This window comes from Pithys albifrons, chromosome 6 (genome assembly GCF_047495875.1).
Source record: "Pithys albifrons albifrons isolate INPA30051 chromosome 6, PitAlb_v1, whole genome shotgun sequence".
In the NCBI taxonomy this organism is placed as follows: Eukaryota; Metazoa; Chordata; class Aves; order Passeriformes; family Thamnophilidae; genus Pithys; species Pithys albifrons.
Window position 1 is genome coordinate 50,119,181 of NC_092463.1, and position 27,060 is coordinate 50,146,240.

Consider the following 27,060-nt stretch of genomic DNA (forward strand, 5'->3'; position numbering starts at 1 on the left):
ATAAAGTCACTCTCGCCCGTTGTTATTTGTGATCAGTTCCCTGAATGTTGGTTTCCAGATGCCCTGTCTGTTCATGTCAGGAAGCTGTGGTTCTCTTCATGGAACTGTCTATTTGCTATCATCATGATACCTCCTTAATAGAAAGGTTTTCTAAGTCCAAGACAAGTCTGTACATTTACATGTGTAAGAGGGAAAACAAAAGAAACCACTTTTCTCTCTATTCTGAGGAAGTTGCTACAATTAGAAGACACAGACAATTTCAGCCAGAGAGGTATCAAAATACTATTGCTGTTCTAACTTATGGCCTATGTCTAAGATTCTTGGAGGCCTTTTCCTGTAGGCTTTCCCCTAGAAAGTGATTTATGTGTAAAATGCTGTCAAATACAAAACCAAAAATAACTTGTCAGATAGACCGCCACTGAAAGTTGTGTGTAGTTTTATTTCAACATATCAAGCACAAACAGATTTCCCCTAACTGGGGAATATGAGGAATGTACTTAAAAATTTGGAAACATTTACATTGAAAGATAGCCCAGACTGGCACCACCACTAAGTATTTTAAGGCTGTATATATAGCAGTACTTACCACTTGGAACTACTTCAGGCCAGAAAAGAAAGGCTTAGTATTGACCGCAGTCTACAGAAAATATTGCAAATCTTTAAAAAATGGTGTAAAATAGGAAGACTATTAACAGAGTTGCACAATGCAGTGGCAAAACCCTCCCTCTTTCCTGACCTTTGATGAAAAATGTGCCTAAGACCAACCCCACATACACCTATATTGCTCCCATCCTTCTCACCTATGCTGGCGCAGTGGATTCCTCTCTACAATGCTAGTGTGTGACATTATAAAACAGCCATATAGTAAATAATAATAATAGTAAGTGACCAGGTTTTACAAACAGGCATATCTGACATTACACTCGATGGGCGAGATCCAGTACACCAGTCAGCTCTGTAACCAAATGAGGAGTTTTCACTGAATACTTCCCATTTCCTAAAGAGGAATGGCTCTAGGAAATTGTGCATATTTACAGTTCCTCTGGAATGGAAAATAAAACACATCCTGAGGTCCCATTCTGTGTGTGCTGACAAAACAAATCATGACTTAATATCCCAGGGGTGGATTTTTGGACCAAGTGTGCTCCCGCCCATAATTAAAAGGCAGCCGGACAGGCACCATGGCCATCAATTCTTTACAGCTCCCCAGCTGCACTCCCTTCCTCACTTCTGCAGCTATGACCCAGGCCAGCATAACCTTTCCAAAACACTGAGGTGTTTACCATTTTGGGGTTACCAATACTGCTGTGTAATTATTAATTGCATCAGAAAATGACAAGACATAGAAAACAAATTGCACAATTAAAGCTACATTTGGCTTCAGCATTAAGGCCCATACAGGTTAAGAGGTCCTTGAAGATGTACATGTAAAAGGCAAAAATGACATAATCTGCAGGAACAAAGTTTTGCAGGTTCCCAGGTCCCTTTTTAACCTCATTTTTCTACTTTCTTCCACCTCTGCTGTGTTGGTTCTAAAGTGCTTTGGTGCCTCGCTGGGCTCCTTGCGCGAGTGGCCCCCCTCCAGCAGCCCGTAATCATTATTGCTGCCAAATGTAGCGATTTTATTTGAAGACATAATTAATGAATAGTTGACACGTAAGAAAGATGCAGAGGAGAAACCAACAGCGAGAGTCCAGGAGGAAGCTTTCAGAAGAGGCCTTCCTGTGGAAGGACTTTTTGTTCAGAGCACTGAGGTTTCTGGAAAAGAAAGCAGTATGATTATTTGTGTGTTGGAGGTAGCTGTGCACTCACATGTGTGCACATACCCAGAACTTCCACATCACAAAGGATCCCTGTACTTTGGAGACACCCTCATGGGTACAGAACTGTGTCCCTGCAGACTTTACTTCCCTCTTTTTAACAGAAAGATTAGTACTTCTGCTGCATCTGGATCAGGCAGAGCAGGCTGTTTGGCATGGGAAAATGTAAGGGTTCAAACCCCAAGACATCACTTCATTCAGTGCTCACTCACGAACTTATGCCCTAACCTTCCCAAACACAAGAGCCTGCCCTGGATACCCCCAAGAGCTGCAGAGAAGCTCAAGCTGTATCACCAGTGGCTCTGGCATCAAGAAATGGTGGGTCACAAGCCTCGGGAGAGCTGGATAATATTCCTTACAGAATGGGGAACCAGAGGGCTCCCTGGAGCAGATTGTAGCAGTTAATAATCCCCCTGTCCAGCCTACAGATGCCTGCAGGGCAAAGCCTTTTGTCAGCAGCAGGTGTGACCACAACTTCCCTTAGATGGCAATTAACCATTTAAACAAAATGTGGGAAGTTACTGCTTTTCACCATGCAGCCCAGTTTTTCAGACCAAACACCTGCATCTCTACAGCAAACTAATGAAATCCATAACATGCTTCACAAAAAGGGAGACCTCATGCCTAGCAGAGATTTGTTTGTAGCCAGAATCTAGCTCAGCCCCTCCCAATTTCTACAGCTGTTCTGCAGTCCAGAATGCCATGAGGTGTGAAACAAGTTGACGTGAAGCTTTTTGGCTATAAAGAGAGTCTTAAGAGGAAGATATTTCCTCGCTGCTTCAAGCAGGGGACGCATTTGTCTTTCTGGTGTGTTAATTGGTTACTTATGGAAACAACTGTTACCTGCACTCAGGCAGCTGAAAAAGACCCTCCAAAGGCCACAGTGATGAGTTAAATGCCACAGGTTATTTTTAGCCCATTAAAATAATTGATTTGATGACAGAAAATGGTTACCTGTGTATGTCCTGTTGGGCTTTCTGTAGAGATAAGACGGCTGAGTGAATTTCCTTCAGGTGATTCATTTCTTTCCCGCACTGAGCACACAGGCTTTCAAACCCTGTGGCAAAGTATTGAGGAACAATTATGCTTTGCATCACCATTCTGGTGGAAGTGATGAAACACAACACAGATGCACCTAGCAAGTGACTGGCTATGATCTAATTGTCACAGCCAGAGGGGACACTTTCAGGCGGAAGCATGGGGAGAAGGAGACAGTGAACAGAATCTTCCACCCTGAAGACTCAGGCCACTGTGACACTGGTCTGGGGCCCCTTCTCAGTCAGCTCTCAGGAAACAGTCTTTGCAGCACGCTCCCCAGCAGAGAGGAGGAGAACGGAGTGTTCACACCTGCACCTATCTCTGAAACATTCAATGTCACCTCTAACAAAAGCAGAGAAAAGAAAATTATGAAGGCCATTTCCTATCTGTTGACTGAAATGTCTGTGTATTTTTCCAATGTGTTTGTGCCAGGAGTTGGGAAGCCTTTGTTGGCATGGATAACGCAAGGCAGAGAGAAAAGAAGTACAGAGAACACAAAAGCAGAACATGCTGTGTGTTTGCCTGTGGTATTAACTGGGCCAGGAAATGTCCCAGGGCTGGCTCAAGGAATAAGGTAGCAAGAGAAGAACATTAAAGCCTGACCCAGTGATACACTAATACTTGCCATCATCATCTGAGAGCTCCTGCACTGACTCTGGTGTTGAACAGCTGCTCTCTGTATTCTGGCTGTGGTTGGACGGCTGATCACTGGTTTTACGGCGCCTGCAGTCTTTGGCAGACCTCTGGATAAAACAAGGATTAAGAGACTCAGTTGCTGTCAAATTGAAGACTTGTGTGTTTGCTTTAAACAAAATAATTCAGGATACTGGGATATATGTGAGATTATGAAGTCTGATTGCTTTCTCAACAACTCCTAGTAGCTGGACTCCTGGCACCTACTTAAGGATATCACACACATATCCTGTACTGAAGCATTTAATCAAATGACAACATCCTTAAGACACCTAACCAAATTATTCTTCTTGCAGCTTTAACTGACACATATTAGTGATAAACCTTACAGTTCCTTTGCTGAACTGTGTACCTGCTCAACTAGATACATAAGAGAAAGGATGAAAAGAAGGAAAAATTAGAACCAAATTTCCCTGGGAAGTTTTTTCAGAAGGTGCATGATGGATTTAAACTGTCAAAAACATGGGTCACTGTCAAAAACATTAGGTGGAAGAACAATGCCAAAATGGATACAGTATGTCAACCAATAATTACAACTATTTGGAGTCAATGATGGTATGATATTGGAGGTCTACAGTCATAAGCTGTATCTACCCAAAACAAACGTTTTAGCCTATGCTATGCTTACATGAACATGCTGTAGAAAACGGCTGTGTATCTAAACAATCCTAAAGAATACTATATTCACCAAAACAGGCTTTTTACCTTGTGCCGTGTAATTTGATTGTTTATGCATGTTGTTTTGTGGTTTGACATCCTTGTGGATAACTGTCTTTCCATTGTCTGAAGTATTCCATCCTTCTCAAATTGGGCAATGTCGTTCAAAGGATCCCAAGGTCTTAGACTTTTGAGACAAATAATAATAAAAAAAACCATCAGAAAAGCAAGAATCCCACACCAGGTGTGTTACGACCAATACACTAATTCCACGTGCATCAGGGCCGGCAATCATCCCTGACAGTAACTGGAGTTTCCAGATGCAGTGACAAGAGTAACAGATACTTCCCTCCACATTCACCAGTTCCTTGCAATAAATGAGGGAGGTCAGTCTCCAGAGGCTTCACCTTTCTTGGCAGAGGAGGAGAGCATAGTTTTTAACTCTGCTCACACAGTGCAGAAAATTTCTGCTAAATGACTCCACAGTGGATTGCAGCAATAGGGATTTGCATCAATGGCACAGTGGATTTTCCATTGCTGAGAGCCCATTTCCAGCTATTCCCAATTAGTATCAGCAATATGTATTCTAATGATGACATGGAGCTCAGAAAGGGCAAGCTTTGGACATAGTCTGGGGAACAGCAGGACTCCAATTACAGGTCTGTAACCTTGGCTGCATCCCCAGGGACTCAAGCAGTGAGGTCTGTTTATAACCCCCAAGCCCACCACTCACTCCTCATATTTGTAGTGCCATTCATTAGTCACAGCATCATGCTGGAAGAGCAGTGGTTTCCACTCTGTGCCGTTTTCTCTCCGCTCCCGGGCAGCATTCCTCTGCTCCTCTTCCAGCACAAATTTTTCCTGCGTTGCCTTGTGTTGATCACCTCTGTTTATTGCACTGGTAACGTGCTGCCAAAGCCTAGAAATAAACAAGGAAGCAAGTAAAACAACCTTAGAACCAGCACTGCATTCTGCCAGCTGGAACTTTAGAGCAGGCATTTGTCTGGTCTATTGATACTCCAAGAGGAACTGTGGCAGGACTGCTCAGCCTAATTTTGGCTTGTAAATTAAAGAATGGCAACACTGAATGCTGTATATAATGACCTGCTGAAGTACAAAAGAATACTTTCCCTTAGATAACATCACCTACAATATTCATTAATTCTTCAGTGCTGTCTGGGTACATAGGATAGTTATCCTCAATTCACTGAAATCAGTGGCCTCTATAGAGGTGATTGATAGAGAATCTGTTCTCTTCCTTGCCCTTTCAGGCATTTCTGTTTAGGAGCCTTTGTGTTAATGTCTATCCCTTAAACAAAGCCTTTATATTTAAAGTTTAAAAGCACTGGAAAATGAATTCATGTGCACATCTTGCATGTTGTACAACTATATAGGATTAGCAACCAGATCTGCAGGAAGCTGATTCAATGTGCCAGCAATGGACGAGTCCTTGTGCTCACACACTGCAAGCATGAAGGGTTTCACCTGCGTTTGTTTTCAGTTGCCAAAGGATATGTGATCCATCATATGATGTCTCACTGAGCCTCTGCCCTGGGGAGCAGATCTGCCTTTTACTTTTTTTACTATAGCCAAGCTTATGATAGGCCTCTTCGTAGTTCCTCTAATCAAAGCACTCTAATCTTCATTTCAGATTAGTTCCTCTAATCAAAGCACTCTAATCTTCATTTCAGATTGGAAATACTTCTGAGACTAGCAGCTAGCCCTCCCAAAACATTACTGGGTGGCTACACTATGCACAGGAGATCCAGGCTGTTCCAATATTCCCAGCTTCAAAAAAACCTGCCCTCCAGTTAGAAAATGTATACATAACTGCATTTAATTTGGAGCTTGCTGTGAAGCTCTTAATTTAAAACGGATACTGATGCTTTCATTGTATTTCTCTCAGCACACATTGACACACTTCCAAAAATGCGGCCTCCTACATAATTAACTGAAGGCAGAGGAATGCTTTCCTTTCTTTTTTAACAAGTCACTCCCATTTATGAATCATTTATCTCAGAAACAAAGGAAGGAAATGCAATTCGAAGTCAGCGATGAGGGTGGGGGAGGAGTGGAAAAAACAGCCTGACAAAGTACTGCGCTGGTGTAAAGCCAGTCCGAAGGAACCAATGGTGTAAAGAGCAAGTCCTCTAATTCTAAGAACCTCAGAGGGACACACACAAATTGGTTAGACAAGGGCAAATTACTCCATCAAGAGCTGTATGTGTCAGGCAAGGAAACCCTCCACAGTGAGCTGCATAACAGTATGAGCTTCAGAGACTCTCCCACATTTGTGAAAATAGGTGATTTTCAGCTGATTTTGAGTGGATTAGATGGTAATTTATTCACACAACTGTCAGCAGAAGGAGCTCAGTGGAATGTGTGTTAGGGATTTCTGCCCTCCCTTTTGTCTCCTTCCCTTGGATGCATGTATCATTATTAATCTCTGATGCAGCAAAGGGAGTCAGCTCTGGCCATAACCTAGTAAACAGAGAACTGGAGATTCATTGTCCACAAAACTGATATTTCTCATCTCCTTTAAAAGAATCTTCTTCAGAAGATTAATAGAGAAATGTAGTGTGGTCTGCTCTGCAGAAATGGCAATTGCGCAACTGTCAGTTACAAATGCCAACTTTTTTGTCCATAACGTCCACTGCTGTCCAGAACAAATTATACATTCATGTGTTCTTACTTTCATACAATCCCTTTTTTTACCTGTAAAAAGGGGAATCTTCTTAGTGTGACGTGATGCAACATCAAAGGAAAGGTGGCCAGTGTAATGCAGAGCCAGGCAGCAAACTGCGCGTTCTGGCTTGGGATGTTGGTTGGTACTGGCTGACCAAACTGGAGAGGTGGCAAGACTAGCAGGTTTGAAGCCAGTGCCACATAACATTGTTCAACACATAATGTTCTTGCTGAACAACTGGTTCAGTGATGCATTAGTCATTCACTCCATTTCCGAAGTCATTTGCCAGGACTACACTTTTAGGTAGTTTAGATCACCCTAAAAATCCTGGTGCAGACGTCATTGGAGATCTCAGCTGAGATTATGAGGCAGGGTTAAACTTATGTTTAATTACATTCTTTCATAAAATCTTGTTATGTGGTTCAAACTACTGCTTTGCTGACCCCAGGACTTTCCACAATTCCTGCATCTAGTTTAAGAGCCTGTGGCTGAAACAACCTTTCTTAACAAGATATCCATCCACAGGTTGACACCTTGACTTTCAATAAAGTGTTCCAGCAATTACAGAGACTTTTTTCATGATCTTCAGAGTCCAGGCAACATTTTAAGCACATAAAATGTAGCCTCCACTATTCCTCAGCCCAGGTTCCTCATTATTTTAGAGCTATATTTCATAGAAATAGTCCAGAGCTAATACCCTGGAAAAAACCCAGGTAAATGGCTGGGTAATGTGTGTAGACAAAGCAGGTCACTTCCTTTCCAAGTCTGTGCTGAGCCCTCTGATCAGAGCCCTGCTCCCAGCAGGGAAACAGCAGTGAGTCATTCCCCAAGTTCTTTACCTCTCTGACTCAAAGTCCGTCTGCTCCTCAAACAGCACAATGTGGCGCTTCAGCCTCTGCCTTCGTACTTCACTAGTCGGGTTCCAGAATATTTCTGCATTCCCGCTTTTCAACTCATTGATATGCACTTCCCCATCCTGAGAAGCAAAATTAAGTGAAAACATTAACAACAATCAGAAACTCAAGGCAGAAAATAATCCTGACAAATGGAAGCTGCTTCTGAATGATGATGAGGAATACAGCTTGGTTAGGAGACTTCTTTCCCCCTCTCTTCCATAAAATCTCATTGAACGCCTCCTGAAAGTTTCTAGTATGAAGGAGGTGAGGCATTCCCAGAAACACTGGCTGAATTAATCACAGAATAATTATAAAGGGACTAGTCCCTTCTGTTAGTCTTGTCCCCAGACATGGGTGCCCACAGAAGCCCTAAGGTGCTTTTTCCCTACTCCCAGCTACCACCCAGCACATAAACACAAGATCCCTAGGTTCTTTTCCAGTATTTCTTTCATACCTCAATGCTGAAATCTCACACAGAGCCTACTGAAATACTTACTGTCCTCTCTAGAAAGGAGAGCTAAAGCTCAGATATTCTTTCGTGTTTTCTTCTCTTTCAGTTTAGCCAGGTTTCTCTACTATTGCTCCCGAATTTCATTTAGGTCTTCAAAATGTCAGGGGTCTTCAATTCTTACTCCTTGCAATTTACTTGGCAACCAACTACCAAGCAGCACTTCCCTGATCTGAGGCTGGCTAGACAATATTGCTGTGCCCCTACTTAACTAATCTGCTTCCTACCCTTGCTCTCAGACACAGCAGTGCCACGGAGTCAGATAAGTAGTTTACAGTGAACAGCTTGATGCTGACTGTGAATGGAATGAATCAGGTGGTTACAGCTGCTGAGCACTATATTGGTGCCATTCAGCTGTCTGGACATGGTGTGAGTACCAGGCAAACCTTATTTGGGTCATGGCTATTGGCTTTGCCTGTAGCCGCCCAATTTCTTTGCATCCCACTGGCTGCATTTCTCCCCATGCACTGTTTCCTGATGCATGTCTCAAAGTCATCTCATCTTCAGCTGTGAAATGCCTGCAACCCTGAGGGACTCTCATTGTTTCTCAAAGTCTTCCTCAGGACTTTCTCTGCCACATCCTGATGTGCCAGTTTCAGGACTGATCCCAGGTCCCCAAGAGACCCTCAGCTGTGGGTAAGAGGAGGCAGGCAGGCATGACTAAGCATCACTACATGCATTTCTAAAGGGCATATATAAAAGCACTCCCCTACTGCTGTGATCCTAGAACTGACAAGCATTGGGATTTGTTTCCCTTCTTTATTCAGGTGGGTTTTCAGATTCTGAGGCAGAGAATTTACCTTTCAGATGCAAGGGTTTCTGTCAGGAAACTGGACAGTGTCAGAGGAAAGCAGGAGACCAGGCCAATACTCTCAGCAGGGAGGGAGGAGAACAAACACCATCCCTACTCCTGCACAGCAACTCCTCTATTCACAGCAAACAATTGCAAACAGTGGCTCATGGAGCCATTCTTTCAAAGCCATTTAACTTCTTTTATGCAGCATTATAGTTTTGTGCACCACAAACAGCCCAGACAAAGAACAAGGGAGGAATAAAGGGACAGAAGGTTGGAAGCTGAGTCCAACACAACTGTGTGGCTCGGCACCCCAGGGGAGCCCCCCAGTTACATACTCTTGTGGATGGTGTTTGGAGGACCCTGCACAGACAAGGTCCTCTACGGCGCAGCACAAGCCACAGTTGCCAAGGCTCATCCTGCAGGAAGAGGAGCTCAGAGTGGGAAACCTACCCAGACACAAGGAGCAAATCACCTTGCACAGACCTAAAAAGGGCAAATCTCCCAATTTCAAAATTGTCATCAGCTTTTTATGTAAAAAGACAGATTGCCTGAGAGGAGGAGTCCAGTACCAAAGGCTGCATTGTGGTTAGGACTTCAGTAGAGAAAGGGTTTTATCCAGGCACATTTCACCTGACCTGCTTTAAATAACTCCTTTAGGATGAGACAAATCTTGTCTCAGAAGTGGCAATTTCTATGGACTGGAAAGGGAGCACAGGATAACTATAATGATGATGCAGATGTCCAAAAATTGCTTAAATACCTAAATGTCCATCCCCAAGCCAAATGTTCACCGTTTTTGCCCCAGCTACCATGAATTTCCATGAAAACTAGACTACATCCTTCACCACGTGACTTTATTCTTGCTGGATTTTGGCTTGAAGGTGACTTGAAGTGATTCACTTGTGTATACTAAGTGCACAAGGGTGCTAGGTGCTCTGCTGACTGTTCTGAGCTGCCCACTCAGATAGACCCTCAATGAATTTATGTCTCTGTTCTTCATCTCATGAACAGAGGAATAACTGTTTTTTATCATAAATAATGAATTCAAAACTCCAGGAAGTTCTTCCCTGATACTGATGTAACTGAAGAAATACTGAACACATCAAGACAAAAGGAAGCCTCATGACCTTCACAGTTGCACCTAATACATGCTGTGTCTCTTGCCATCAGTGCTTGTGCTAAGCCTCAGACTCTAAATACAGAACCACTGGCTTTGATGGAAACCCTCCTTACTGTTCTCAGCTTTGGCCCAGGCTCTGGGAGTTGCCCATACTGCAGGTTGATGGGACTACTGAAGTGTAAAACACCTTGTGAGGTACCTTGAGAGGTGTGGCCTGGAAAGCTCTGCCTGACTGCACTCCCTTCAGCTGGCGGGAATAGGCAGGACACGGCTCTTGGCAGCACCCACGCCGTCGCAGGGAGCCTGTCAAGGGCTGCCAGTCCTCCCACACACCCTGATGCCATGCGCACTTAACCTGTCAGCAACTTTGATTATTGTGCATTACCCAGTGTCCATTGAGACTTGCTAACACTTCTTCTCCTGATTTAATCTTCCCAGAGATTTGATTAATGCTCGCGCTGCCACCGAAGAAGGGCTGTCAGGGGAGAACAAGAACAGAAAGTATGATCACTCTAATGAGAACTGAAAGGCAACCAAATACAGTGATGCAACAGAAGGGAAGAAAAATGCAACCTGCTTGACTTCCACTTTTTCTAAGGAAAAGCAGAATGAGCTTTAACATGGATTTTGACTGTCTCAAATTGTGCTCTCTTCCTCTTGTATGCAAGACCAAAATCACTGTACCTGCAGGGAGATAAACCTTCAGATGCATTAACATTCAGCAGTGCAAGACCTCACCTTCGTTGCAGGTGACTTATTTCTTGTCAGCTAGACATTGGGGGTGTGTATGTGGGCAAGTCCTTCCCACTGTCCAGAATCACATTACAGTCTGCACCCTTATACTTGCAGCCTTGTCCAAAGCAAAGGTGCAGCACTAACGCTGATTCTTCCTGCTTATGGGACAGCAACAGCTGTGTGGCACTGCTGATGCCCAAATCTGTGTCAGTTCTCCAGTGAGGAAGCTCTCGTCAGCAGTAAACAAAATAAAACAAAAGAGAAAGGGTATTTCCAGAGTCAAGGAAAAGAATCTCAGAACAATGGAAAATTCCCCTTATCTCCTGTCTGCCAAACACAGGAAACAGCAGTGATAGTGGCCAGCTCTTCTATTCATACCACACAACATTTCTTCAGATGTTTTAGCAGCTACTTTCCAATAATATTCATGCAGAAGAACTTTTAAATTTTTTTTAAATAGCAATATAAAACTAAATTTCACACAACACCCATGGATGAAGAGATCACAAGTTTCTCAAGCATTTGCAATCCAGCAGAGAACTGGCACATATCTGAATTAATAATTAAGTTATGGGGTTTATCTTTAATTTTTCAATTCTACTAAAAAAGGTAGACAAGAAATACTCAAAGCAGAGCATGTAATTAAGACACAGGGACCCTTCAGAGTTGGCTTTAGATTAAGGATATTGTTTTCAAGCTAGAAAAGAATGGTCTGCACTTTAAGCTCTGAAGTGTTTGTAGGTTTGAGATTACACTGACTGAAGTCAGAGAAATATCCAACTGGCCTCAATGAAGCAGACCAGGCCTATGGGGAGAACAGTCTTTAAAGACAAGAACGTGCAAACATCAAGGAAGTGCATGGGACAACATCTTCCTTTGCAAATAAAGACAGAACATTATTACTGCCCTCGAAAAAAATACAGTTTGCAACAGACTCCCCCAACTTCAGTGGTCTCTCACATTTACATTGTCTAAGGCTGCAACTCTGAAGTCTTGCAGTCTCTTAGTTCTCCTTCCTTCATTTTATTCCAAAGCAAACAATTGTTAGCTGGAGCAGAAAAGAAACAGATGCTCCCTAAAAAGCAAGTTAACAGTCCAAGAAAAGTCACAGGTTATCACTTTCCTTCCCAAATTTTAACATATGCAGTAACAGGAATAAACACAGATGCCTCCATTTTGTCTGCATACCATAAATTTGTATCATCAGGCTTTCCAGGGGAGGGACTAGCTACATGAACAAGCCAGTGGGAGGCTTGTCAGTGTGACAGTCACTCAGAATTATCTGCCTGAAAATGGGCTCTTCCCCTGCCATCCAGGCAAGGTCCTGTAGCCTTGGGAAACACAAGGTACAGCTCACTGTAACACCTGTGAGGTCAGAGTATAGATGTGAGGGCTACTGGAGAGCTACACCAAAGATCCACATCCTAACTTGCCCCAAGGTAGTTTGTACACCTCTCTGTATTTTGAAAACAAAAATAATTGTACCTGCCTAAACAGAAACCACTGTTGGTGCTAAACTTTCAGAATCAGGAGCCCACTAGCTGGCAGTGAACAAATCCTGCATAAAACTAAGGCTTTCTGGGTTCAAATTGAGTTGCAAGAGGCAAAACTGACTGCAGGGTGATGCTCCTCTCCAGGTAGGCCCTGCCGTGGTGCACATGTACATTGCTGGTATAGAAATGATCTGGTGGATACAGAGAAACCCTGCCTGGGGCACAAGGACAAGCCTGAGACCCATTCAAAATGGGGGCCATAATGTCTCTTACCTTTAGCTTGAATTCCAGTTCTGCCCTGTGGTTAGTTCTCTCACAGTCAATGGTAACTTTCCCTCCAAGCTCCATTGTCATGGTACCATATAAAAGTCCTGAAAGAAAAAAAAGAGGCTTCAGAGAGGCCCCCAGCAGAAGCAATCTCCTTCCTCAAGTCAATCTGGCTCTTGACATGCTGTGAAATTCACTACTTAGCTTAAAGATTTGAAAAGACAGAAGCCCGAAGTTTCCGGGAAATGGTTGAAGAATCCTCCCTTGTGTCCATATTTCCCATTTATTACATGGGCTATGAAATAACTTGACTCACAGGTGCTAATAGTGCACCTGTGGCAAGCTGAAAGTGGGACAGGAAAAATAAGGGAAGTTGTGCCCAGCAACTTTATTTATACCAATGCTTAAACAGACCCAGTTGCTTCTCACAGGGTGGATGGGACAGAGAGAAGCTGTAACAGGATTCAGCAGAATCTGGGAGACTAGTAGTCATGTAGGAGACTTCTTATAGATGTTTACCATTTGCAGAAAAAGAAAAATTGACAAGAAAAAGACTTCTGCAGGGGAGTAGTTCACAGAGTGTGATTTACAGAAGATACTGTTTTCAAGTACCCAGGCCCCTCATAAATATTAACTTTGAAGCCTACATGCCAGATTAAAAAATATACACAAACCAAAATTGGATCCAACTGCTGATTTTATCACTGTGGTTGACATGCCACTGAGGAGAAATGCTTCCTAAGGAGCAGTGAATCAGCAGCCATCCCCCAGTTTCAGTGCACATCAGCTCAAGGGAGCAAAGCCACACAGTAACAAGTATCAGCCTCACCGAGGCAGCTCATACCCTAAGGGATATATGATTACAGTAACAAAGAAATTGAAAAAGATTGGAAGAGAATTCGGGATTTTCCTTTTTTCTCAAAAAGTGAGAAAATATAATAAACAATTTCAGTGTTAACTTAAGAGAAACTTTTTATCCTCAGAAGGTCAAAAATGTAGTCTTATTCTTTCAATCTTCACTTTATCTGCAGTGCATACATGCAGTATTTTTCTGTTTCCACAAAGTGTTAAACTAACGTTGATAGGCGTAATTCTGCCCTCAGCTCTGCACAAACAAACCAAGAAGACTTCAGGGAGCATTACCAGTATCCTGGTGAGCCCTATGACTCATGTGTGGAGTAACTGCTCTCTGGAGTTACCAGTCCCTGTGGTGTCACTTACTTGAGAGTGGAGAGCAAGTGCAAAGTTAGTCAGTAAGATACCATTGTATTATCCTTTCTGTTTGCTTCCTATTTGAAGAGTCATAACTTACCTTTACAGTGGGCGTACGGCATAGTAATTATATAGTCTTCCCCCCTGTTTAGAAACGTAAGCTTTGCTTTCCCATCCAACAGTGCCGAAAGTGAGTTACCTAGAATTTAAAATAACAAATACATACACATTAAAAAAATGCATGTTACACATGGTCCCTCATCCTACTCTAGAAAAAGAATTTCCATTTAAATGTCAGTCCCTAATGAAGGAAAAATATGAAATGCTCCTAATCTAGAACCCTGCAAATCATGCAGCTGGAGGCAGGCAGTTCTAACAAACTCTGCTGTATGGCTCTTATTTGCTCTAGCATTTGGCCCCTGTTGCAGAAAGCGAAGCAGATTAAACAGGTCATTAGTGGGATGCAGAAAGCAGTTTTAATGCTTACAAGTTTTTTTGGATCCTTCTGTTCTCACAACTTTTCTGATTGTGTCTGATCCCAGGTAACAAATAAAATTGCCAGAAGGACGGCAAAGATTATTTACAATTGTTTCAGCAAATAGACTTAGCAGACGACAGTAATCAAGAGGTGTTTCTCTAAACAAAAGAAGTATTTCAAATAGCAACATTGTTTCAGAGTCTGGAGTTGCCCGGTTTCCACTGATAGTAAAAGATTCAAGGACATTTTGAAGCTCTGGGGTTCTGCTGTCAGAAACCTGGGAGCTAGATAAAGAGTGTACTATTTATACAGAGATTTCTGCATCTGGCATTCAGATGGTCAGATAGCTGTAAAGTGATTCATCCATGAGAACACATAAAGTTGTCTGACAACCAACTGCCCATACATTCTCATGGACATTTGCTTTCGAAAAACAGATTTTAAAATCTCTCAATCTTTCTATCTCATTTTTTTTTCAAGTTCACTGTAGTGTCACACTGAAATGGTGGAAATGGAGAAAACCCAGAAGAGTCAAGACAAGAAATTAGGCTATCCTAGTGATAGACCTTATAAGCATTTCTTTGTTCTTAACTCTCAACACAGGAGTGATTGAAAAACAAAGGAAAACCAATGCCACAATGTTACCTTGGAGATGCCGAGACTTAATGCCTTACCATAAAACTTGGACCTAGCTAGAATGCTGCCAGTAATGCAGAATCCATCCTTCCTATTGCTGACATGAAAAACTGACACTGGTGGATGATGGGATACCTAGAATAAAAAGAAGCAGGGGTCATTTAGAGCAGTCTGTACATGCTAAGCAGACCCGTGAGTGCACACACAGCCTCAAAGGCTTTAGGGACAGAACAAAACACAGGATGCAGGACTGAGCAGAGTCCTCTAAGCCCCACCCATCTGCAGCATTAACCTCCATATTAAAGGAAGGAGCATGATACCTGTCCTCATATATGAGAACATTATATATCTAAACTTTCTACCCCACCCTGTATTTTCTTGACCTTGTACATGTGAGATCACTTTAGGTGAACAGGTAGAGTGTCAGATTTTCAACACAATAAATGAACACTGCAGAACTTCTGAGCAGCATTTTAATAACCTCCAAAAAATGGATGCAGTGGCTGAAATCAATATTTTAACATAGCAAAAATTATCTGATTAAATAGGGAAAAAAGTGTATGTGAAACAGGGAGCCCCTTTACCAAAGCCCACATGTTTCTTGGATCCCTTTATTTAACACTATAAATGTCAAACTACATTTTTTCACATCAGTTTACTTGTGAGCTCTGCCCTTCATTTATTCACAAAGACATACAGATAAGACCTTAATCTACTACTATTAAAATCACTATAGTAAGTTTAGAAATAAAAGATGGAAGGATTTGTGTGTTTTATGCCCCTTTTGTCAGAGGCAACACAACATTTTATTAACAGTAAGAAACCAGTAGGGCAGAATCTCATGGGAAACGTCTTTATTGAGGAAGTTGATGTTATATATGGGAGACCTGCTTTTATAGTCTTGAATGCCCACCAAACCTCATGTAACTTCTGCCAATTTGAAAAGAAAAATGATCAGCAGCCGTTTTACCCCATGTTATACTCTGGATATTTACACAAACTTCAAGTTCCTCTCCTAGGTAAGATATGTTTCTAGGCATGGAGGTGCTATCAGGTTGCTGTTTGCAACACGGGAGCATGCAAGTAAAGCAACTTACCTGTTCCGCTATGTAAAATGTGTGACTGTTCGTCTGCGGGTGAAACCAACAGCAGCGAAATGTCTCTCCAAGAATAGGGTTGTATGGCTTTTTTATTCCCTGAAAAACCAGGAATCATAACCTGCTACAAATGAAGATTTGCAACCCAGCTCTACAGATCGCCACAACAGAATAATTTTCTCTCTGGTGTTTTAAACTAAGTCAACTACAAGAATGAAAACTGAAGAACTAGTTACATATATCCTCATAATCAAATTGAACCAAATCAAATTGAATATTTTAATCTGAGCCATGGTAGTCTCACCATGCTATTCTCACCAATTTAATATTTAATACTGCCTGATCAAAGCCTTACAAGATGATCAAACCTTATTATTGCTGCTGCTATACATAGCAGGTGCATAATGATGTGGAAAAATAGCACAGCAGTATTAACAGGCCTGAAAAGAGAAAGGAGATCTGCTTTCAGCAAATGGAAAAGTCTTGCATCCCAGGACATGCTGCTTATAAATGACCATTTTGTGTTTTAATTGTCCAGTGTAAAGGCTCCGAGGTTGAGCAACACTATTTTGTACTCATTATCTATTCCAAAACCAAATGCAACTTCAGTTTTAAAAGTAATGGTCAAAGTCTTCAGAACAATAGAAGAGGTAAATTGTCAAAGAAGAGGCAATAGAGAAATACACAACCACAGCAGAAGACTGCAATGGCCACTACAACCTGAAATTCATGCCTCCGTTTACCTTTGGCTTCTTATAGAAGCCGGACAGATACCACCTCAAAACTTGCTTCATTCGAGTGTATGGATCATCTTCAAGGACAGCCCTGCAGAACAGAACATAAAATGCTCAATATACTGGTCACACATGACATGCATTTCCTACCAGCATGGTAGCATTCATTTCAATATTATTTCTCCAGAACTAAAGGGAAGTAGTTTCTCTGATGCTGCCAGTGAAAAACGTGTGTGCACTGCAGAACTAATTTTTTTTTTAGCATACATTATCCAACACAAACTGTTAAAAAGTGGCCCCCCCTTGTTCTGCAGTCCTGCAGAAAGGCTAATAAAAGTTCTGGACTGTATTGTGTTTGATTGGACATTCAAGTATGTTAATGTGGGACTGTCACTCACAGTTGCATTTAGTCACAGCAAATAATAATAGTGTGAGTCATAAAAAGAGTAATACCTATGCCATCAAAATCAAAGACAATTCTATTTCTGTCTCCTTTTGTTTCCCTCTTCCTTAAAATACCTCTAAAACTGGTGTGCTACATGGCCTCTATCCTACTTTGAGATCTCATACTTTAGGCTGGAAGGGCCTTTTAAAGGTCATCTCATCCAACACCTCCTTGCTCGAAGATGAAGCAGGAAATAAACACAAACAACAGAGTTTCTGGTATTTCCAACCATTTATCAGATTTTAAAATTCACTTGGATAAGTTATTATAAAATTCATTTAGAAAGATCATCCATATCACAAAGCAGTTTGTTTAATACAACCTCCAAACCTCTTGAAGTGTTCCTAAACCTCAGCACTGAGAACAATTTCCTTAAGTTCAGAAGTTACAAATACCACAACCAAGGTTTAAGACACCACGATACTGAAACTACCCAGATGCAAAGGAATAAACATGAGTAACTAGTGCTGATACAGAATATTGCAGAGTGGTTTTACAATTCACTAGGCATATCTCATTGAGAAGGCAGGTCCTATCTGGAAGCATAACATTTCCCATATGCTTATCTGCTGCTCCCAGCAGGCCTCTCTCATTCAATGGTTTTAAAAGATACTTTGTGTTTGTTTAGCAACCAACATAATTATATTGCTTTGGGGGGCAGAAGTGCATGACACTTGTGTTTGCTCTCTGTCCCATTCCCCTCTGTACATGAGTACACCAGGAGGTGGCACAGCTCTTCTGTGAGATACTCAAAGGCACCAGCTGAATTCCCATCCATTCCAGCTAACACTGACAAGTATGTGCAGTGCAAGGGTAGTTTTGTCTGGAGTTAAACTTTTCCTTTCTTGCCGCTCACTGGCAGCAGTCTATCTTTAAAAGATCACTGCATATGGCACCTGGCTTGATTTATATTGAATCCAGTGACCTAAGTATTATCTGGGGGCCTTTCAAGCTTTCACAAATAAAAGCTAAGTGCCCAGGTCAGACACACTCTGCATGCTGCTTACTGGGAAAGCAGGTCAGCATGGTAGTAGTAGTCAGAGAGTTTGTTAAGGAATGAGCGTGGCTCCAGGATGAAGGTGGGCAGCACCACCCGTGACAGGTCCATGCCAGGCCGCAGCTGCTTCAACAGGATCCACATCAGGCTCTTGTTCTCCTCAGAGACTGTTTCTGTTTGAGACGATTCACCTGTCTATGATGGGAAAAGGGAATGTCAGGGTAGAAAGAGGAAAACTGTTTCTCATAGGCATATTTACCTGGCAGGTCTAAGCTCACCCAGGCATACCTGGCCCCGGCACAAGGGTGAATACCCACCTACACCATCACAAAGAAACATCAGTTACGTCTCAGTAGAGATGAATCCCCAAAGCAATAAAGTGAGTGGTACAGAAAGCCCTGGGCATCTGTGAAAGCTGTCACCAGGCAGGGAGCACACCTCTGTTGTGCTCCTTCCTAAGCCATTGTTTCCACACACCTCAGGAGTGCAACGGGCCAACTTGACCCCAAATTAACTGAAGGGACTCTGCACTGCAGGTCCTCAGGAGGTGGCAACGTGCCCAAGGCTGTTACAGCATCACTGTGGCCTGGTGGGATGCATATAAGAAGCTCCTCTAAGTCCCACTCTCAAAGAATGAGAGACTGTAAGATTTACTATTATACGTGTGAAAAAAATTAAGAGATAAAGAAGTAATCAACAGAGAATGGAATCAGTCCTTCAAGTTCAAAACAAGACAAACTGGTGTGCCAGTAGCTAAAGGCCCCACTGCCAAGTGACAGGCTCAAAAACTCAGAACACACCAATGCTGCTCAGTGCCATTTGCAGCAGAAATGCAGGTAATGGTAAAAAAAATCAAACAGGGATTATGCTGCGGTTTCATCTGTAACTGTAGTTCCCCATTGTGGCAGGTTGAGCTGCCAAAATGCCAACTGCTCAATGCAGAGTCAGAGCTTCCCCTCAGCCCCAAGGGAAAGGGAGGAAAAAATACTAGAAGTAAAACTTAAAATGGCAAGGTTTTATATTTACAAAGAAGAGATACAATTAAAACCAAACTACAATATAACACATATATACAGATGTAAACTCCACACGAGTCGCCCACCCAACAACACAGACCTCCACTATCTCAGCCCACAAAAACACCCCAAAAGACTCCCCTCAAAGGACACTTGGCAAGAGAGGATAAAAAACCAAGGATAAAAAGAAAATGTTTACCTCCCCAACCAAACAGCTGTGAACACTCCCTTCACGGTGATAACTGTGGGGGATGACAGTGTGTGGATCTCCCAATGTTTGAGGTAATTGATGAGTTCACCCTTAAGGACCAGGGAATGTATGATACCTTGTAACCAGTAGGATGTTTCCATGTATCCTTAGTGAATAACTACCCAATAGTGTGCTAGCATGTTATATACAAGAGTAGATAAAAAGTGAAACTGTAACTAAAAATAAACACTAAGTGCTAAGGGTTCTGATGAAGCCTTATGATGGTTGCTGTGCCTGATTCTAAGAAAGAAATAACTTTCTAGCAGTGCATTTCTTTGAAGCTTCCTTGTTCAAAGTGATTGGCAAGAGAGTGCTCAGAGCCATCTCGGCACTGGAGCAGAGCTGCTCTGCTGCCTGCTCAGACCAACTCGCGCACAACACACTCGGCTGCCTCAGCTCTCTAGTGCTGCCTTCCTCAGAGGTGTCACAGCAACATCCAGCTAACAAAGGCTCCTAAAGGGAACAGAAATGCATCCTCCTGCTGTTAAGTGACATGAGAAATGGCTTTTCAACAAGCAACTGTCATTTGGCAATCAAGTGGCTCAAATGCTACATTCAGACACACAAAAAGGATGTTCCATGCATAATATAAAAAAGAAAGTATCAATTTTTTTATCACACAAGGACTGAGTATCCTAATTGGCCAGGACACATGCCCAGAATGTGTCAAGGCTGTGCAGCTCTTTAATGCAATAACTGGTTAAAGCAATCGCTGATGCTGGAAAAATGCCAAAGCACAGTAGCAGAGCTGCTGTTCATAACACATAATTATTAGAGCACATGATAATTCAACATAATTTAGCAGAAAACTGTGCATTGCTTTATCTGTAAAACACTGGAACTCACGAAGTTACTTGCCATACATCTAAATGGCTGAATGACAAATAGTATGAAGTGATACATTTTAACAGAAACACCGAGCAAATATTTTTTTTCATTTTACCTCCCCAAATTCTTCATAGATCTGTTCAATGTAAGTGGTCCCTTTCCTTCCTGGAGAGACCTCTCCATGTATTTCTGACTGATCGCTCTCACTTTCATTTGTCTTCCGGCTATTCTCATGCATTTCGTTCTCTGACTCTTCTATGTTGTCTCTCTCAGACTTGTCCGAAAAAGCATCGTTTTCCAAATGGTGGTTGTTCTCCAGGGCTGATTCATTCAAACTGCAACACACAATTCATTACTTGCTTCAATTTGATTTACAAAGCCACATTATTTAAGGCCTTTTAGATATGATAAAAATACCCCCAGGACTCAGAATAGGGTGTGGAGCCCAGGAGAGTCTGAGACATTGATTTCCTGAATAACAGGCGTTTTATCACAGAAACAGTGAGAGATTTTCCATCAAGATTTACCCCCCCAAACCACACTTTTCAAAATGTGCCACACAGCTCCACTTACCCACCCTTATGCAGAATTGCCACTGGCTCCAGATGGGAGCCCACACACTAGAGAGATACAAAGCACACACTAACAACTCTACACTGCTGATTAGAGAACTAAAGTGTCAATGAGGAGACATTTTTCCCTTTACAGAAGCAAAACAGTGGATTGTAGCATAAATGAAAAATATGACATTATGCGATATATTTTCTTTTCAGTACTACTGCTACTTTATTTCAACAGAGGGTGGTCCTAAGTCAGCCCTACACTAGAAAAGACAAATTTATAAATCAATAGGAACAAATATTTTCACACACACAGACCCCTTCCTCACCCACCAAACTAACCTAGGGAACAGGCTTTCCCCAGATAATGCTCTGTAGAAGAACTGAGTTGAGACCAAAAACTGGACAATTACATGTAAGAAGATTCAAATTACAACAGCATCCAAAGGAAAGCATGGAAGTTGTAGCAAACTTCATGTTCAGTGATCTGGGCTTCAGAGAATGGGAAGAATGCCAAAAATTCCCTCTCAAGTAGCCTATAGCATCTCCATTTGAAAAAGCAGATGCCATTCATATGACAAACATAACTACGTGGGTCAGAGGTCAGGTGCTGAAAAGTATTCACTAAATGCCTGGTTCTTCAGGCGGTATTTAGCATGGGCTTCAGTTTTCCCTGTTCAGACACGCCTTTGCACATACGTTACCTCTTTCATGGCCTAGCTCACGTGCTGAGCTTCTCAGCTTCTCCTTCCTCTGAAAATTTCTTACCCAAGTTCTCATGCGAAATTGCTCTCAGAGCAATAAAAAAAAAATTCCAGCTGCACAAGGGATTTCAGACAATCCAAACAGGCCTTGGATCTTGAAGAGTTTTGTTACTTCCTGTAGTCCGTCTCTCTCTCAATGCAAGATTTCTTTCCTCAGTACACAGGAATGTTCTGTAAAGCTTAAAATCTCTCTATTATGGGCCTTTTTTCAGGCCATTCTGGGCATGTTCCAATTCTTAATACAGATGAATGCTGAAGGCTCCCATCCCTTGGTCTCGCTCTCTTTAATTTTTTCTTTTAAGATAATTAGGCATTGCCAGGTAGAGACATTAACTTAAAGGAAAAATTACCACAAATCAACAGAAAAATTAGAACACAGAACTGGCATCAGCTTTTCAGAAGATCTCAACTTCCACCTATGCACTGAAATAAACTCATGATTTTTAACCTGCCAAGCAAGCCACATCGTGACTGCCACAGCTGAGTTTCTGGAGAATTCCAATTTCTAGAGTTCTTCTGGAAGTTTCTTTTACAGCTTTCTGTGTCTTTAGAAAATCTTTCTTTTCATTCAATTTGTAAATATATCTATGTCTGTATATAGGGCTTTGTATGTATATATAAATATATATATAAAACACAAGGTTTTTTAATCTACAGCTGTACCTTTTAATAAAGCTAAGACCATTAATCAGAGAGTCAATGACCTGCACTAATAATTTGCTATCAGATATTACATGTCTTCATCATTCTAGTGCCAGGTTGTTACTACTCTTTTTTAGCCAGCAAACAGAAAATGTAATGACTGATAATCAAATACATTGGAAGCACAGATTACACATACCTGAGTTTAAGATAGTAAAAGAGAAAAAGGATGAGGAAAGAGTTGTCTAGAGAGATTATCCCACAATTCCTCACCACAGTTATTTCCTGGATGGTAGATTCAGGAAGTTATTAGTTGCTGATGACCGAAATACCTAATTTAATTATTAATTTTTCAATGATCAGCTGAATATGTGTGTTATCTGTGTTTGCTTTGGTCTCTTTACCTAGTGAAAGTTTTCTCCATGGGGTAAACACACTTGAAAGAACAGTGCATTATAAGTCTTTTGGTTCATGGCTGAGAAGTAGACCTTGTTTCTATTTCACATTTGTTAGAGGAGCAAGTGTTTTTCAGTGTCACCTGCGCACATTTGGGAAATATTTGAAGTTTCAGTGGAATAAGTGATTCTTTTCTTAGTTTCCTCCCTATCCCCCTACCCATTATTTTTCAAGAATTTCAGATTTAGTCCAAGAGGGAATCAAATTCATATGAAATTCCACTCAGCTGCACACTGATTACCAACCAGCCACAAACAAAGCAAGACTTAACACATCCAGAGCCAAGGAGCCACTCTGAGTTACCAAAGGGAAAACAGATGCTCCTCATTCTGAGGAGCAAATATGAATTGTTGGAGTGGAGCCAGGCTCTTCCATTCCTCCAAACAGAATTATCACTGAATATGTATGATATGCTAAAAACAAAAGCCACATCATGAGCTTGAAATAAAACCAGTGTAAAGACTTCCCAGGGGCTTCCAATGGGATTTGAACCAGACTGTAAAAGCTGGGAGGGAATAACTATGCTAGAAGTCAACACTGGATTTCCACCATGAACATGAATAGCCTGGAATTCTTCATGACTAATTTACCATTTCAGCATATAGGAGTTGTCTGACACTAGTGCTTTATTCCTTTACTGGCATTCCTGGAAATGTCAGTCAGTGATCAGGACTTGCTTGGATTTGATTCTACTCTTCTGCATTAAGCAAAGAAAAAACTTTGTCTCCTATCAAAAAAATAACCAGCTAGATTCCTGGGATTGCTGGAGATAAGACATCAAAGTCACAAGAAATACATCCTCATATTAGAAAGAAGAGTGCCTGGTGCCTAAAGGTCTCTTGTCTAAAATCACCAATTTATGCAGTACTTTAGCCTTTGACTCACTTGCACTGTTCTCTCCCTTTCATTTTTATATGCTACTAAAGACATGGATTTTAAAATCACTGTATAATCTTGATTTGTTTCCCAGCAGGAAAGGAGCAAATCAGCCAGCAGACAAATCCAACTCCAGTTCAATGGAAAATGTGCCTTTGCCAGCTCCCAAGGGGGTTTTGTTTTCCCTATAATATTCTCCTTTTTCTTTTTCTGTTCTTGACAGAGTAGTTTGGCTAATGTGAAGATAGAGTTAAATGTAATTAACTGCCCTGCTAACAACAGCATGCCAATTTAATTGGTAAAATTCCCTGTAGGGAAAGCATTTAATTAGAATGATTGAATCCCTGTGAGGAAGTCACTGTCACTGGCAACCAAAACCCCTTTGCTCAGCACTTGCGCAGTTTGGGGTTTGCATTCTCCCTTATTCAAATGTTCTTTATTCCTCCAGGTATGAGAGCAAGTAATTCCCCTGTCCTGCAACCATCAAACTCCCCTGGGCTTTGAGCACTGGGGAGTCTCGGTACACATTCAAAACAGTGGTAGGACTCAGAGAGGAGAGTGTACTGTCCAGACTACCAGACACTGAACACTTTGAACCAGACTCAGCTAAAAATTGAGCCTGTCAGAAAAATCTGACTTCAACTGTGGGTATTCCGTCCTGCTGAAAACTCTGCCATGTGTGCTAATACTACTGAGCCCCATAATTCAAGAGGCCTTTTAATGTTAAACTACTAAGAAGTGAAATAGAGGCACCATTTGAGCATTATTTATGCACTGTATTTTGAAGAAATACTTTAATACAGTTTTAACTCTATCTTTTCTGCACCTCCTTACAGTAGCCATGGGTTTGACTCAAAGTTCTCAGTGCCACATTTTAATATTACATGTATTTCTGTACACACATCGTTCAGCTGAAAAATAAGTTCACTGCATTTCTGAATTCATTATCACAGCAAGCACAGAGACTCTCTCTTAGGCATAAAGAAATCAGAAAGTAAAGTATTATGGAAGAAGCTCAAGAACAACAAAAGCACTTGAACAAGTACTGGGGCACATGCCCTCGTAAGACATCAGATTTCTTTCTCTTCTCCCATTGCTCTTCAGTAAAGCTCTTCTTCAAACTCTAGGTAAAACCCCAAACAGCGGGACTGGAGAACACATGCTGGGAATAACAGAGCCTTTCAGGGCAAAGGGCAGACCAAAATGCTGCCACCCCTTCAGTCCCATGGGGCCAGAGATAACTTCATGTCTGAAGAGGACTCAGATCCTTGTTGTTGTTATAACAGAGCCTAAGAAAACCACTAAAGATGAGGTTCCACTTAGCAAGGCATCATCTTTGCAGACTGCAAAAACTGCTACACTGAAAATCACGTAACCAATGGCATGTTACTGTGAGCCATAAAAATCAAAGTTGAATCAGCAGAACTAGAAATAGATGCTACCTCTCCCAATTCCCACTCCAAAGGCCGAATTTCTATACCAGAAAGATTTTTGAAGTTACTTATTTAGCTATAAGCAACAGAAAGGCCTGGGGGTTTTTAATGCCTGCAGACTTTTGATGTGGGCTGTTCCAAAATGCTGCAATAACACCAGGAACAAGAATAGAAAGGAAGCTTATGTAAAATGATGCATCAAGTTAAAAACTGGACACCACTCAAAACCCCTACAGAGCAAGAAAGTAACCATAAAACTAAGGATGCAGTGTGTGCACTCTACTGACTATGACACAGTATTATTAGGAAAAAACACATTAAAAAATAGATCAGTCTCAGAGACATATGTGCTAGCAACACACAGATATTGTTAGTAACTGTGCCTGTTTAGCTGCAGGTCTACTCTAGCAGCTAGATTCTGCAATCTTTACTCAGGCAAGCCATTTTTCACACCAGTATCTCCAGACACCATTTTGGCCCAAGCAGGGGACAGAAGAAAATTGTTTATTATTTATATACAAACAAACACAGCTGAGGTTCTCCACAGTTTATATGCTCAAGCACTGCATGGCAACAAACCTCATACACACGAAGCCCATAAATTAGTGAGGAATGCAAGCAGCAGAACGTACAAACTGTTTTTTAAACAGGTTTCCTTAGTGGACTCTGGCTAGATTATGCTAAAGTTTGAGCCATAAACACTTCTCTGTGCATTAAGTGACAGCCCCATCTTACTGGAAGAACTCCTGGTCTGACATAGCACTTGTGTGCAAGAGGTGGTTGAGCCCCACATGCGCAGAATCACTTGAGCAGTTCATTTCCCCATCCTTTCCCTGCTTGGAGGCACTGAGGCGGAAGAGGCTGGAGCAACGCAGGGCAAGTTCCAAAGCATCCAGCCAGCATCGACCTGTCAAAACAAAAATAATTATTTAAGCTTAGGAGAGTAAGTAAGACAATTCATTCATTGCTTCTCAAAAGCTTCTTGCCTGGGAGTAAACCTCACTATAATTCAAGAGGTCACTGTGTACAATGTAGTTTTCGTATCTCTAATCCCTAGGTTATCTTGCCAGAAATGGTATGTTGTAGTGGCTGCATGAGTAATACATCTGCATGGGTAATACAGTGGGAAGTTCATCCAACTCCCTCTTCTCTGATAATATCTCTTCTTCTGAGATATTAACTTCTTCATATCCCATTGTCCCTTTCTGATTTAGTCTGAGATGCAGGAAATGTGTACAGGTATGGTCCTTTCAAATCCCTTGGCAACTCATGTCTGCAAGTAATACACCCCGAAAACACATTCAGCATTTGGTATCCCCATCACATACACTACCCAATAGATACTAAGGCACTGTGCTGTGCAGGAGCAGTCTCTTAGTCTGGGATCACTGAACTACAGCCTGCTCAGAGGTATCATGCAGGGTGTAGTACTGCAGTAACAATCATTCTGATCAAGATCCAGGATGGTGAATATTTGCCAGAGTGATTAAGACCAGAGGGAGTTGCTTGTCAGGCTGGTCATTTGTCCTTGTTCTCTGAACTTTTTTTTCCCTTTTCTACATTCCTTTTCTCTACCTGGACCATCAGATAATGTGGATGAAGCATCATTTTTTATCTTGTCAAAAAATATCTTTACCTGAAGGTTCTATTTTGTAAATACCAGAAACTTTAAACATGGCACAAAGATGGGACAAACTGCAGTTCCCACGCACAGTCACACTGGATATTTTATGGCCTGCACAGGTCCCACAGACAGAGAGCAAATGAAAAGGACAGGAATTCAAATCGATCCTCAGCTCCTTTTGCAATGTTCCATACAAGACTACAAAGCTGTGTGTTAAAGGCTAACCACCACAGTGTTGGAGCTGCTGTATTCCTGGAAGCATCTGAAAATAGTCTGCTTCTGTATCGCTGTCATTAATGAGGC

At 41.7% G+C, this 27,060-nt stretch overlaps 1 protein-coding gene across 8 annotated transcripts in view; it reads right to left on the reverse strand.

Moving 5' to 3' along the window:
• Positions 1–419: 419 nt before the first annotated feature.
• OSBPL5 (oxysterol binding protein like 5) overlaps positions 420–27,060 on the reverse strand; it is a 178,563-nt gene continuing 151,922 nt past the window's right edge. For all 8 annotated transcript variants that reach the window (XM_071558828.1, XM_071558832.1, XM_071558829.1 and 5 more), the window contains exons 9-23: positions 25,869–26,040; positions 20,518–20,737; positions 18,319–18,503; positions 16,876–16,957; positions 16,133–16,231; positions 15,074–15,170; positions 14,022–14,120; positions 12,716–12,813; positions 10,600–10,689; positions 7,734–7,870; positions 4,942–5,127; positions 4,257–4,395; positions 3,484–3,601; positions 2,775–2,877; positions 420–1,758 (exon numbers count right to left, since the gene is read on the reverse strand). In XM_071558828.1, coding sequence (XP_071414929.1) covers positions 1,623–1,758; positions 2,775–2,877; positions 3,484–3,601; positions 4,257–4,395; positions 4,942–5,127; positions 7,734–7,870; positions 10,600–10,689; positions 12,716–12,813; positions 14,022–14,120; positions 15,074–15,170; positions 16,133–16,231; positions 16,876–16,957; positions 18,319–18,503; positions 20,518–20,737; positions 25,869–26,040 — 1,961 coding nt within the window. In that variant the 3' untranslated portion in view covers positions 420–1,622. The remainder of the gene's footprint in view (positions 1,759–2,774; positions 2,878–3,483; positions 3,602–4,256; positions 4,396–4,941; positions 5,128–7,733; positions 7,871–10,599; positions 10,690–12,715; positions 12,814–14,021; positions 14,121–15,073; positions 15,171–16,132; positions 16,232–16,875; positions 16,958–18,318; positions 18,504–20,517; positions 20,738–25,868; positions 26,041–27,060) is intronic.